We start from the raw sequence: 14,077 nt of genomic DNA, 5'->3' as shown, positions 1-14,077 counted from the left end.
AACTTAACATGGACTCTAATTGGCCCAAATATTGCGAAATCTTAGAACAAGATGGTGAAAAGTTGAAGCTTCAAAGTTTTGAGAAGCTAAAGCATAAAGTTCGAGATTGGCTACATTATCGTCAGATAAATGAGACATTTAAGCAGGACAGGAAACTTGGCTTTCAGAAGGAGAGGTCAAAGTTAGAAACAGAATTGCTAGAACCCAATACTAAGAATCTATCTAAAATGTATAATTTGCTGCTGAAATGGAACACACAGGATGAAACGGTGAAATCAGCTATGATTAAATGGGCACAGGATATTGGTCATGATATTATGTTTGCTGACTGGGAACAGTTATGGACCACCGGCATTAAATTTACGGCATGTACTGCCTTGAAAGAGAATATAATGAAAATGATCTATAGGTGGTACATGACCCCAGTCAAGCTTGCAAAGATCTACCATTTGCCCAATAATAAATGTTGGAAGTGTAATGAGACTGAAGGCACCTTCTACCATCTTTGGTGGACCTGCCCAAAGATTAAGGCCTACTGGGAAATGATCTATAATGAAATTAAGAAAATCCTTAAGTGGACATTTGTAAAGAAACCGGAGGCTTTTCTCTTGGGCATGGTCAGCCAATTGGTACCAAAGAAAGATAGGACATTCTTTATGTATGCAACTACAGCAGCAAGAATCCTGTTGGCAAAGTATTGGAAGATGCAAGAACTACCCTCTCTGGAAGAATGGCAGACGAAGGTGACTGAATACATGGGACTGGCAGAGATGACCGGCAGAATCCGTGACCAGAGGAAAGAGACAGTGGAAGAGGACTGGAGAAAATTTAAAATATATCTTAAAAACTATTGTAAAATTGTGGACTGATAAGATGTCAAGGGGTGAGAAACAAAGAATTACAGCTGTAAATGTTAAATCTTAAGTAAATTTAAAAGAGACTTGATTAAAAATTGACTGAAGGGTTGCTTGAAAAAAATGATAAAATAAGGATGTGGTGAAAGGAAGGTATGGGGAAGTCAAATTTTTGTTGTATGTTTTTGATGTATGTGTTTTGTTTTGTATTGTCTTTTGTATGTGTAAAAAACCAATAAAAATCATTTAAAAAATAAAATAAACCACAGAGCCTAGGACTTGCCGATCAGAAGGTTGGCAGTTCAAATCCCCACGACGGGGTGAGCTCCCGTTGCTCGGTCCCTGCTCCTGCCAACCTAGCAATTCAAAAGCACGTCAAAGTGCAAGTAGATAAACAGATACCGCTCCGGCGGGAAGGTAAACGGCGTTTCCGTGCGCTGCTCTGGTTCACTAGAAGCAGCTTAGTCATGCCGGCCACATGACCAGGAAGCTGGCTTTCTCGGCCAATAAAGCAAGATGAGCGCCACAACCCCAGAGTTGTCCGTGACTGGACCTAATGGTCAGGGGTCCCTTTACCTTAAAGCTACTGAATGTAATGGGTCCCTTTATGTGTCCAGCTGGTCTTTTTCAACGACAAATTGTAGCTGTTTTTGGGTTGAATACCGTATATGCTATATGGTAATTTATGAACCTAATAGGTATCTAAAGCCATTTGAACATAACAAAATATGTATTTTACAAAAGTAATTGTTGAATTTATCTTATATTTTGGAAATGTACATCCAGTTCCCCCCTTTAAATTTTTTGGGGGCCCCAAGCGAATGGGGGCCTAAGCTATAGCTTGTTTAGCTTATACGTAAATCTGAAGCAGAGATTGGCAGCTGCTTTGCGTTGCTCCGCCTCCCGGTTGTGGCGCTGAACTTTCCCTCTGCTGAACAACAGCGCTCGGCGAGGACCCTGCCCGTTTCGTCAGAAGAGCGCGGCGTGGGCGGTGCATGGCAGGACGACGAGAGCAGGGCGGGGGGCTTTGTAAGGGGCGTGTATGAGCGCGCCTGAGGTCGATCGAGCGCCTCTCTCCACTGGTGGGGCGGGAGAGGGGCGGGCACGCGAGCGAGCAATGGAGGCCGCCGCCGCTTCGTTGCCTAGGCTTAAGCGGGAGTCTCCGCCGCCGCCTCCTCCTTCCGCGGGTGCCAGCAGCCGGGTCTGGAGACTTAGCAACTTGGTCATGGCCGTCTTCTTCGGACTCGCCGGGGCCGTGCAGGTCGGGGATGGTGCTGCGCTGGGCGTAGGAGGAGGGCGAGAAAAGTGTGCACGGAGCAGCTTGGCTGTGCGGGCGGGCGAAGGTCGGTCGCAGAGTTGCAGCTGGCCGGTTTCCAGGGCAGGGCGAAGGGTAACGAGGAAAGGGCGTTCAGGATTGCAGCTCTGGAGAGGTTTGAAGCAGGAGTGGCGCAGGCGGGAAGGGAAAATCTTTCATCATCACAGAAGGTTATGTGGGGAAAGGAGCATTTTTCTCTATTATGTTTATTTATTTGGGGCAAAACGTATGCATAAACCTGCTCTCCCATCTCCACCGAAAAAAGCAACCATAATCCCGTGGTTAAAAGCAAGTTAGATGCATTAAAAAGTCACAGCATCTCAACCCAAAACACATTGAAAACAAACAAAACCAAGAGAGCCAGGACTAACGCATCATAATCTGAACAGCCCTGAAATCAAAAGCTTTTTGAAGAAGAAAAGTCTTTTAAGTGGTGGCAGAAAACAAGTAGGGAGATAGATATCACAGGGCAGGGGTACCATTTCACAAGGTGCCACCACAGGGAAGGCTCTCTCACATGCTGTCACACAACGCGGAAGGCAGGGGAGCAGGCAAGAGGGTCTGTTTATTTTCATGATATGGGCAGATACAGGCGGGAGGAGATGGTCTTTCAAACAGCTTGGTCCTAGGCTCCATTTTGGTTTTAATGACTATCTTGGATTATATTTGGAACAGTTTACCTATGCATTTATGTAGCTTTTTAAAAAAGAGGGAAGAAGCTCCAGATTACTTCTCCCTATCAGCAATCCACGTTGCCCCTCAATAACATCCTTCTTTGTTCCGGTTTCCCCTTCCCCCACCTTGTTGCCATTGCTTAAATTGATTTAGTTCTGAAACTGGTTGTGATCAAGTCTAGTCTATTTCACTACTCCAATGATTTGGACAATACTTTAGGATAAACAGGTGACATTGGGGAAATAAAGCAATTTCTCCCCATTATATTTATGTAGTTTTCAAGCTATTAATGCTGGATTAGGAAATATATCACTTACTAACAGTAAAGCAGAATCAGTCTTCTGCTCTAAAAATGGCCTAGGGGAAAACAGTATGTGGACAGTTTATATCTTCCTGAGTTGTTATTTTGGTAAAATATGCACTTCATTTATATACTATTAGCAACCTGCTGACGGTACCTGAAAAATATATCTAGATTGTTATCCTTAGTTCCACTAAGGCTGCAGTCCCAAACACATTTACTAGAGAATAACTCCCCCCCCCCCACCCGTTTTACTTCTGGATTTACTCTTGGGTACAAAAATGCTCTAGAAGACAGCACTGGGTATATGTTTGGGGTTTTTAATCTGCAAAAGTCCACAGGTCTCTGCTTACAGTTGCCCATTTCACATTGAGCAAGGCTCACCAACAATTTATCCTGGAGTCTTGGATATGAATACTCAGGATTAACTGATTTAGGGATCAGTTGGAAGGATTTTTATGCTATGCACAATTTAATGTTTTTAGCAATTTTTCTTGCCTTCTTTGTTGCAGGTCAATGACCCAGATCCAGGACTCTGGATAGTGAGTATAAATTCAGAGGCTATTACAAGTCCTAGAGAACTTGACATTGTCGGAGGTGTCTTGTCAGGCAGCCCCATTGAATTTCAAGCCATGTCATCTGTCTGAAGTGCTTTTGCAGCTTGATCAAAACTCATTCTAATTGGTTTTGGGCTGTTGCTCAGTGACATTGTGTTCTAACATGACACTTTATTTTTGTTGTTGTGGATTTACATTATATAAATATTTATAGAATAGCTTACAGATACAACAACAGAATAGATTGCAAAAACGACTGTAAAAGCAGCATAAAGCAGTGCAATATAATTAAAGAGTTTCAAGTGCTGGGAAAATAAGTCCTTGTGCTAGAGATGGAGTATTTATTTATTTTTTTACAAAATTTACCTGCTTTTTGAGGAACTTCATTCACAAAGTAGCTTACAATCTTCAGTATCAGAGTAAGCACTGGGGAAACCTCCCTGGAGAGAGGGTTTCACAGGCACAGATTGCCACTAAGAACTCTGTTGGATCAGACCAAGGGCTCATCTAATCCAACATGCTGTTCTCTCAGTGCCTAACTAGATGCCTGAAAAGGCCCCTTTCCCCTTATCATCACATGCTTCACTTCAGATGGCACCTGGAGGACGACCTTTGAAGATGATCTCAGTGAAGTGGCAGGCTAGATTCTTCAGGAATCCAAGCTTCAAGACATCCAGAGTTCTAAAGGCAAGCACCAGCTCCTTAAACTGTGTGCAGAAGCAGGCCTGAAGACAGTGCCGTTGGTTAAGCACCAGCAAGATATATTCCCATCACCTGGTCACCATTATAGTCCTTGCTGCTGTGCTTTGAACCAACGGCAGCTTCCAAACAATCTTCAGAGCAGCCCCAATGTACAACACATTAGACTACTGTAATCTGGAGATTCCAGAGCACGAACCGCCTCTGTCCAAACCACCTCTGTCAAGGTGTGCATCACCTTTGACTGTGAAAGATGCTCAGTGCCACGGAGGCCACTGGGGTCTCTGATGACAACGCTGTAATTAAAACCACCTTCAAAATGCAAACCTCCTTTAGGAGCAGTCCAGCCTTGACTAGAACAGATCAAATGCACATCCCCCAGGCAACAGAACCACCACCAGCAGTAAGCATCTCACTTGCAATCATCTCATCAGACTGCATTGTTCTCTTTGTATTGATGATGACATGGACCGTTTCTTCAGCAGACTCTTTTGCCTTTATGAATAGTTTTGTGATCCAAGGGGCTGCCTTTTTACAAATGAAACACCCTTTTCCTTCCAGGATCTTGTACACTTTCTCTTCCTGGGAGGCAAGCACCCATTCCTTCCTTATTATTCCTGGTGTGGTTATCTGGAGGCATCAGATTAGCTCTTCTATTGATCTGGTAACCAGGATGGAGTATGTTGTCTTCCTTGTCCCTGCCTTCAATTTCTACTTAGTAGATTTGTTCTATCTCACTCTCAGGTTGCCTACTCTGTACCTGCAGCTCTCACACTGGTTGTTGGCCTTAGTCCACCAATTGCAGGTACAGTCTTAGATTCCCTCTTCCAATCCCCAAATCAATTGGACCATTCACCTCTTCCTCTTATATTAATTAAGGTTATAATTTGAGGGTGGGGGAGGACTTTGTGTCTTGCCTGTGTTTAGACTACTATTTAACATTTATTTAGTTCCAAAGTACTGCTAAATGCTGTACAGAAAAAATATGTAGTGAAGATGCTGGGTGGGGATATTAGACCTTCCTTTAACTTCTTTGTTTTAAAATTACCTATGGTTTAATTTCATTACTAACTTGTTCCAAGTTGAGAAATCTGTATTTTTTTGAAACACATTGTCCTACTTTACTATTCTTATCTCTCTCTCTCTCTCTCTCTCTCTCTCTCTCTCTCTCTCTCTCTCTCTGAATGATGAATTCTTCCATATCCTGATCGCTTTCTCCCAGATGTCACATCTTAACCAATTATTTTCTCAAAGTCAAAACTTCATTTGTTGTGGCGTGTCAGCTGTTTTTTTCTGCTTTCTGCAATATAATCTCTTGCATATATTAACTATTTGCTAAATCCAGTCATTTTAGATATTTTATGCCTGCATGTAGGATCTCTCTTGTTCTCTGCTTGGTGATCTTTAGTACATACCAAATATAAAATCACTTGTGGCACAATCCTATGCATGTTCAGTTCAGTGAGCCAAACTCTGTAGAGGATTACAGTTTCCTCCTCCTTATTGTTTTTGAAGGCCCTCTGAAGAGACACATCCAAGGAAAATGAATTCAGTAACAGTAGGTAGATCCAGACTAAGTTAGTTGAACTTAATTCCCACTAATCAGTGTGAACTAAATCATGACTAACTTGTCCAGTTGGTTTCATCGGGACCCAAGTTCAACTAACTTGGGCTACAATCCTATTTCCGCTTCCTAGGAGTAAGGCCCATTGAACTCAGTGGAGCTTATTTCTGAGTGGGCCTGTATAGGTTTGCACTGTTAGTTTGAAAATGTAAATTCTATTGAAATTTGTACCAATGACTTACCACTTTCCTCAGACAATATTGTGTGGCGGAGTCTGTCAGATCTACATTCAGCTGCTTGTCTTGTGGGTTCTGCCATCTTGGGGTATTCCTTGTTTACTAATGCTCAGAAAAGCATCTTGCATGAGGAAGAAGGCAGGTATGTAATAATATTTTTTTTCTCTGCACAGTTTCCATATTGTCAACCTTCCACTGAAATTAGAGGTTTCATCCTAGCAGTTGGATTCTCATGAAACCCTAACTATAGGTCTGTTAAGGACCAGAAGCCAGCAGACTAGCAGACCACCTCAAAAGCACAGGATTAAAGTTCTGAAATCCTTGGTTCAAATTCTACAGAGATGCAGTTGTGTCAAAACTCTCAACAAAAAGAAACCACAGCAGATTTTCCCTACAATCTGACCTCATTGTGGCTGCATACAGCCCACTGGAAGCAGTACTATATAACTGGGAAGGGATAGGGACTCAAAATTAAGGAAATGTCACAACCCCGTCCTCCCATTCTCTTCTCTTCCTTGTCTTCCATTACTTGGTACATGTACTAAGCTACTGCCGCAGTGTTGGGCTTAGTGCTACGATAGCTTTAAAGTGAGAAACGGTTTGCTTTCCCCCAGAGAAACTGACACCTGATACTTCTTATGGTAAGTTTATTTATTCTTGTTCTTTGCTGAGTCTGCTTACATATGATTAAATTTATGGACAACACATTTGAATAACTTACAATCTTTTTTAAAAACAGGGAGTTATTTGGTCTGTTGATTGTTACCGTCTGGATGAGCCTTTGTCGTCGTTCAGCCAAGTGAGTCTTTTAACTTATTTATTTCAGCGTTTAGCTATTTATAATATGTGGAAGAAATAGTCTTTATCGAAAATATGGTATAGCCTTCTTCCCTCAAAATGACTTTAGTTTTGTGATGTTTTAGTTTTGTGATTCGTTTTATGCCTTAATGCCGTACAATTTTCAATTTACAAGTCTGTAAGCTTGATCATGTTCAAATAGTTTGCATTTTTCTATAAAGCATAATTTATAGTTATAATTCAGCATTTGTATTCCAGTTGAGGTAAAAGTAACTCTCAGCATATAAAGGAGTGATTATTCATATTTCTTGGGGGGGGAATAATTGTTTCCCACACCGCCCCAACTTGTGCTTGAGCAAAGCACCCAATTTTCTTCTCATTGTAGCCCCTGGAAAAGCTGCTCCTGGGTTTTGTGGGACCCTCTGGAGCAGTGTGGTTCAGCAGCTGCAGGAAGTAAGGATTGGCAAAAATCAGCTACTGTGCCTTTGCAGAAATACTTTCTGGTAGCACAACCATTGGGTCCAGCCCCATAAAGTTTCAGACAAAAATCTTAAAAAAAATAGATGAGATTTCAACAAGTTGGTTAAGTTCCTGTTAATTTGACTTGATTTTCAGTAAATCATCTTTTCTTTCCTTACAGAAATTCCCTGGGTGGGGTTCACTTGGCCATTGCAATCTTCCTCTCCCTTTCCCCCTTTGTAATGTGGCTGTACATCTACATGAATGCAGAGATGCGAACATCCTGGCCGTCTCACTGTAAAACAGTTATTTAAGAAGGTGGAAATGAAGGAATCTGTGTTCTAGTGCCTATTTGCCCAGCTCTGATTTGTCAGTTGTGCCAAATCAACAGCGATCACAGCCATGGCTGAGATCAGTTTGTTCCCTTGAGAGTCTGGTTTTAAATTGTCTGTTATGTTCTTGAATCCTGGAAACTGGAGCACAATTAGAATGGAATTTTCTGGATCCTGGACTAGATTTTCAAGGAAATAATATATCTGCAATAAGGCCACATGGGTTAGGGCTGCATTAACTACAGGCCCTTGGTACCTGCAAGGGATTGGATCAAATTAAACAGGTGCTTCTGTGGAAGTAGCTGGAGTCTAGAGGTGATTTGAACTTACTGCTGAAACCAGTGGAGCTGAAGCTGCAGAACAGCCTTGAAGGGACAGCGGTGTCTGTATGTTTTACAGACTGTAATTAAAACTACTTGTAATAGAACAACTGGGTCTCTGAGCAATCTGTCTGGATTTGCGTATGAATTTTACTGTCACACACCCCACCTACCTCATTTGGACATATCTGAAGAGCACATTACAATATCTTGATGATTAGCTTGCAGTCCTACTAAGATGTGACAGAAAGCAGAAGCTGTAGTGTGTCTCAAGTAAGGCAATATAGGTTAAGAGAGAGCATAATAACCCATCAGTTTCTGTGCTAGAAGCTACTAGCAAAGTGAAATGCATTGCAAATATGATCTGTAATATTATGAGTCTTGCTTTTGGTCCAGCTTTCAAACGGTATGATAATCAGACTTGAGTAAATACGCAATTATTAATATTTTAAACAGAAGGTGTCCAGCCACTAATTTTTATTTTATGTTTGCAAATCTAAATGTATGCATTTCTAATTATAGAATTATTTATAAATTTTCAACTAAAAAAAATACATGGTATATTAAATAATTTAGACACCAACATTCTGAAATCAGAAAAATATATATAGAACAAATGCCCAACACTGAATCAAATGTAATTGATTACATTTCCACACCTCACTAAGCAGTGCAGACATTTAGTTTGCTTGACACTTCAAGTTGAACATGCCAATCCGTGGGCTGAAATGAGCTTCAGACAAATAGTTACTCCAGCATAGTGCACAATGCATTAAATAGTAATCAGACCTAATACAATCATCTGTGAAAAGTCTGATAACCTTTGTAATGCATCACTCGATCTAGAATCCTTCCTCTTCCTTCTAATACCATCCTGTCATGATAGACATGTATAGTTCCAAAAGCATGGCTTTCTGGAGGAGTTTCTATAATCCCATCAAGAGTAACATGGTGAACTCCATAAGAGTCTAAACAGTATCCACCAAAATGAAGGTGGCCTGCAAGATAGCACACCACAGAGTGATGCGAGTGGATGACAGAAAGGGCATCTTTATAATTCCAAGCCAGGGCGACATCGCTTGTAGAATTGGGGTGGATGGGTATGTGCCCTGCAACGGAGGAAGAGAGGCACTCAAAACAGATGAAATTTCACAGTTGTTAACACAGCTTTCCAAATGCTAAAGCTGCTGAGTTCTGCATAATTTGGCAGCTTCTGCTGAAAATGGCTATACAGTATTCTCTGCAATGTTCACAATTAGACATGCACCTGAAGTCATTTTTAATTGTTACGAATAGATGTTATGAGCTGAAGGTCCCTGATTCACATGGTAGACCAATCATGATGAGATCACTGAGTAGCAAGTAGAAAATTACAATTTCTTATGTTTGAGCACCAATTGTGGTCCAACACCTTCCGGAAGTTCACAAGGTTAACTAGCCCTTCTTTACGGGGTAGTTGTAAATGTACTGAAATAATACATGTGACACATTATGAATACTTAGGAAAGCATTCCTTGCACAACCTGAAACTGAATAAATTTAACTATAATAAATGTATCTAAAATAAAGCAATATATATATGTGTGTGTTCCTCACTTTGATGCACACACAAAGAGTACATTATACTTTGAATAATACTTATACTGTATCTAGTCATTTAGACATCCTTGTAGAGATGTGGAACTGGGAGAAACAGGAGTGACTAGTCCACATTTTCCAACTATCCTGTATTTCTTTTTTGAGAAAGCAGCTCAAACATACTTCAGGGCTTGAAAGAATAAAATGGAAGCCAAACTGGAGGCCTGATTCTCTCTATCATGGGTTTGCAAGGTGACACAGATTCTCTTATTTCTTTAGAAGATTTATATTCAGGTGTTCAACTGAGTGATTCTAAAAGCAGCTTAAAGCAAATTGTAAAACCCACACACAACCTAGCAGTGTTTGGTCCTCTGGTCAATTAGATGAGGCCACAATGCACTTCTCTTCAATCCCAGGGCAACTATCAGTTGGAATGGAGTATTCTCTCTGGCACAAAGAGGGAAGCAAACTCCCCACGGCTGCTGCTTCCCTAGGGGATAGAGCCAGTCTGGTGTATCCCTTCCTGTGATGTCCTTCCTGGTGTGCAACCTCTCACTGGCCTTTAATCTTCTGGTTGGCAGAGTATACTTTATGAAGAATGAAGCATTGTGATCAAAACCCACTACCCAAATTTTAGCATGTGTCAGCTAAAGCAGTGGAATGAGATGAAGGGAACCCTCAGTCTTTTGCCTCTAGTTCTAATGACCGAGCAACCCTCTCATAAGGCACTTTTTTCTAAGAAGTGTTCTACTGCTTGTGTTCCAGGAACTCCAAAGGAACCTGATTTCCCTATACTGTTTACCAACATCCAGCACCATTCCTTCCATAACCTCTGATTTACACCCTCTCCTTAAGGGACGGCGATTTGCAAGATCATAAATTGGACCTGACTGTGTACCAAGTTTAATTTGTTTTGCAGAGCACCGTGTGGCTAAGCATACACGATCCATTTTTAATTTGCATGCCGTAGCTATTCCTGTAGACCTCAAGCTATCCTGAAAATGGATCTAGCCCACATAATGGCAGAATCAGACCACTGTGACATGAACAGAGTTCGCTCCAAAGGCCAATTTTGCGGGTGTGACTCAGGTTTGAGAAATGGCTTGTCGGAATTGTAAAAAGCAGAATTTCATGAGATATACTGTGATATTCTATGACAGTTGCTGTGTCTTAAAAAGTGAAAAACGAAGAAGTCTTACCCATAATTACAACTCTTTCTTGATTTTTGTCAGCATATGTAAGGACTTCATCAAGCCAATCCAGCTGTTCTTGACTGAATCCTCCATTGAACTGCACAAAATGACGTTCAACAAGACCTGTACAAAAAGAAAACCTAATAAAAAACCTCACCAAATAAGCCATTTATTTTTTCGGTTACAAATGTGCATTTTAGAAAAATATGCATTTTCTCCCTACAGGGACTTTTAAGTTAACCTTATTCTCAAGAATAAACTAGCATTCAAGGCAAACTTTATAGATCAGTAAAAATACTTTCTTTAAATATAAAACATAACAGATATTCCTGTTCTTTAGCAGGAATGGGACCCCACTTGTAGTTGTTTCTACAAATTTTGCATCTCTATGAAAGGGTATGTGGCTGTGCTAACGTATTGCCAAGTCTTCATTTAAAGCTTTCCCACACATTCTAGGAAACAAGAGATCCTATTTGTCCACAACATGTCTCTGTGGGGACTTTTATGCATGGGGAAGAGCCATGGGGAACCTTTGCAGCTCATAGGAAAGTACGGTACTAGCCATGCATTTTCAGATATTCATCTCCGTTCCAGACATTACTACTGCTTCCTGTAGTGACTTGCAGTGTACAAATTGCAAGTTATTTTTCCAGTAATGTTTAAGAAAGTCCTAACTATCACAAGGAAATCATAGCTCAACAGGCCAAGATATGAATGAGCCTCAAGGCTGCCTACACACAGCACTCCACTCTTCTCTTTGCACAAGTGAGTGAACCAGCCAGGAAGTATTCAATTAAACGAGTTTGATGTTGGGTGTACACTAGAAAACTGTGGTTAATGGTTTCAAACCAAGCCATTGCATGAAGCCATGATTAAAGTTGGGTTCTTAGCCTGGCTTTTCCCCAAGCTGTTAACCAAGCTTTCATGGTTGACAAAGAAGGGAAACGATAGTTAAGTAAAGACTTCGTGGCTTGCTTTCCAGTTTGCATAAAGGAAAGAACAATGCAGCTGTACGCAGAGCCACGAGGCTCATATTGTGGCTTAGGAGGCTATAATTGTTTGTACTCAGCCTATTGCTCCCAACCAGGAAACAACCAACGTTCTGTACATTCCTTCAAATCATACATCCTCAATCGTAGTCAAAGCATTTGATTCCCCATTTCTGCAAATTAGAATGTTACCATCTCTTGCGTCCTCCAAAGTATGCTATATATATGTAAACATTTGTATATATTTGCATACATTCAAAATGTCATATTGAACATACCTGGCCTACATTCAGGCATTAAATAGTTACTCTTGAGATAAGTTCTCTATCCTTTCAGGAGATTACATAAATGCCATTAATGTACAGCCCTGCCCACTGCCTAGCCTAATCTGGTAGAACTTTTTGTGTAGAAAAACTGCCACTCAAAACTGAATGTTCTTCTGTTGTAGTCCCCTTCCACACACTTTTTAAATCAGAGAAATACATGCAGATGTGTTCATTTTTCTGAGTGGCAGGTCCCTCAGTGTAGCACAAGGTCAGGTGCTACCTCAGTGTGAATCTGGAAACATACAAAACCCCTGCTCAGCACAATACAGTACCTGATGGACTATTCAGATTCTCATTTTGATTTTTTTCTCGCAGTAGTTTTAGAGAATCTTGATATTTTTTGGTAGATGTATCCCTCCCCAGAATACTTAAATCATAAGCATCAAGGATGACAAATCGAAATTTAGACACCGGGCAAAATTGATATGCATAATAGAATTCTGAAGCATTGTCTCTAGTGGAACTCTGGTCTCTATTAGAATTGCTAAGGAAAGTCTGTTCTTGTAAGTACTTGGTGTTCAGTGCAGAATCTACTAGATAGTCTCTGCTGAAGTTGTAAAATTCATGGTTGCCCCATATATGATGGACTGGGGCCTTGAGCTTCTTAAATTCTTCCAAGACTCTTCCAAGTGCTGTCTCTGACATCTTAAGTTCAGCATTGCAGCCATCAATGATGTCCCCAAATTGTAATACGAACTGAACATCTGTTCTATTCCAGTCTTCGATTGCACTCTGGAGGTGACATAGGCTATGCTTATAATATCGCCTGTTCAGTCCGCAGAAATCATAGCCATCTTCTCGATCAGCATACTGAATATCTGTTATGACTCCAAAGGAGAAGACTGCCTCAGAAGTTGTGGCTCCTTGTGTGCAGCTACAATTATTATCGTCATCCATAACTGCCCATATGTCCTGCCAAAATGTAGCACAAAGGAAGAAAGAAAAGGATTTTGTTCAAATACTAAACTGGTGTTGGGGGGAAGTGTGGGTGCCTATGAATGTGTTACTCAAATATAGCTTTTAGGCGGCATTACCCCTATTTTGGAGAAGCTAGTCTTCTATAAAGCTGACGGAATACAATGTAGCCATCCTGTGCATATGTACAGTACTTGGATTAGGAGCAAGTTCTACTGAACTGCTGAGTAAACATGCAGAGGAATGGGCTGCACCGGATTTAGGGATATAAGTGATTTGAACCACTTTCACTAAGAATTGAAGCCAAAGGATTTGGCAAGTTACTTGCCGGCTTATAAATCTGCAGAAAACTACCACAACCCACACATCTGTCTGCCTAGCCCTTTAAACTCACTAGAGGAGGGAGGGGAAGTGTCTGGAGAACCCACCCAACATCGTTACTATGGAAACGAGACACATACCCATACCACTCACCTCGCTTTAAAGAAGCAGACCGGGGAAACCAAGTCCTCTTCTGAGGCAAAGCAGTGAAAGAAAATTAACCTACTCTCTGAGCATCATTTCATTTCCTGATCCATTTGCCCCTCCTCCTTGCTTGCTGCCTTCCCTCCGCCATAGAGAAATGGAAGTAATTTTTTAAAAGAAGCCCTTTTACGGTAGGCTGTGAGTGGAACCAAGGAGGCAATTCTAGCGTCACAATCAAACTGTCTATAAAGACGAAACTTCCTGGTTATTTTTCAATACTTCCTTCCTTCCGTCTCAGTCACCAGAAGTTGGGAAGCAACTGAGAAATGGGAAATTTGGGCGAAGCTGTGATTGGGTCCCAGAGAGTTTGTGCTGTATTTTAAATAGGTTTTTTTTAAAAAAAACACTTAAAAACAACAACTTGTCCTTGCAGATGCCAATGCAAGTCTGTTATCCTCGTACTGCGGCTGGGAAGGGGTGAGATGAGGGCTTAGGACGGCT

The 14,077-nt window shown here is 41.2% G+C and overlaps 2 protein-coding genes across 3 annotated transcripts; one reads left to right on the top strand and one right to left on the bottom strand.

The window, feature by feature from the left end:
• Positions 1 to 1,912: 1,912 nt before the first annotated feature.
• Positions 1,913 to 8,220, top strand: TMEM220 (transmembrane protein 220). 2 transcript variants are annotated; one of them, XM_081898077.1, is made up of 7 exons: positions 1,913 to 2,115; positions 3,658 to 3,687; positions 5,146 to 5,206; positions 6,220 to 6,343; positions 6,941 to 7,000; positions 7,385 to 7,452; positions 7,640 to 8,220. In XM_081898077.1, exons 1-7 carry the CDS (start codon positions 1,972 to 1,974, stop codon positions 7,699 to 7,701), a joined length of 549 nt encoding a protein of 182 aa, XP_081754203.1. In that variant the 5' UTR covers positions 1,913 to 1,971; the 3' UTR covers positions 7,702 to 8,220. The 2 variants fall into 2 exon arrangements, with proteins under 2 accessions (XP_081754203.1, XP_081754202.1); XM_081898076.1 differs by lacking the exon at positions 7,385 to 7,452 and having other exon boundaries at positions 1,924 to 2,115.
• Positions 8,221 to 8,573: 353 nt separating this feature from the next.
• Positions 8,574 to 14,061, bottom strand: ADPRM (ADP-ribose/CDP-alcohol diphosphatase, manganese dependent). The gene is made up of 4 exons (XM_081898034.1): positions 13,586 to 14,061; positions 12,469 to 13,108; positions 10,888 to 11,004; positions 8,574 to 9,219 (listed from the first exon to the last, which is right to left on the bottom strand). Exons 2-4 carry the CDS (start codon positions 13,091 to 13,093, stop codon positions 8,909 to 8,911), a joined length of 1,053 nt encoding a protein of 350 aa, XP_081754160.1. The 5' UTR covers positions 13,094 to 13,108; positions 13,586 to 14,061; the 3' UTR covers positions 8,574 to 8,908.
• Between the last annotated feature and the right edge of the window lie 16 nt (positions 14,062 to 14,077).

This window comes from Podarcis melisellensis (assembly GCF_964234715.1).
Source record: "Podarcis melisellensis genome assembly, chromosome: 2".
NCBI lineage: Eukaryota > Metazoa > Chordata > Lepidosauria > Squamata > Lacertidae > Podarcis > Podarcis melisellensis.
The sequence above is the reverse complement of the archived record's forward strand: the minus strand, read 5'-3'. Positions and strand labels throughout refer to the sequence as shown.

Excerpts from the sequence above, each read along its gene's own strand:
- TMEM220 (XM_081898076.1), top strand. The coding sequence starts at position 1,972 with ATGGAGGCCGCCGCCGCTTCGTTGCCTAGGCTTAAGCGGGAGTCTCCG. Across the intron at positions 2,116-3,657 it reads GACTCGCCGGGGCCGTGCAG|GTCAATGACCCAGATCCAGG; the intron begins GTCGGGGATGGT and ends TCTTTGTTGCAG. Across the intron at positions 6,344-6,940 it reads TTGCATGAGGAAGAAGGCAG|GGAGTTATTTGGTCTGTTGA; the intron begins GTATGTAATAAT and ends TTTTAAAAACAG.
- ADPRM (XM_081898034.1), bottom strand. The coding sequence starts at position 13,093 with ATGGATGACGATAATAATTGTAGCTGCACACAAGGAGCCACAACTTCT. Across the intron at positions 11,005-12,468 it reads GAATCTGAATAGTCCATCAG|GTCTTGTTGAACGTCATTTT; the intron begins GTACTGTATTGT and ends CTTTTTGTACAG. Across the intron at positions 9,220-10,887 it reads AGAAAGAGTTGTAATTATGG|GGCACATACCCATCCACCCC; the intron begins GTAAGACTTCTT and ends CCTCCGTTGCAG.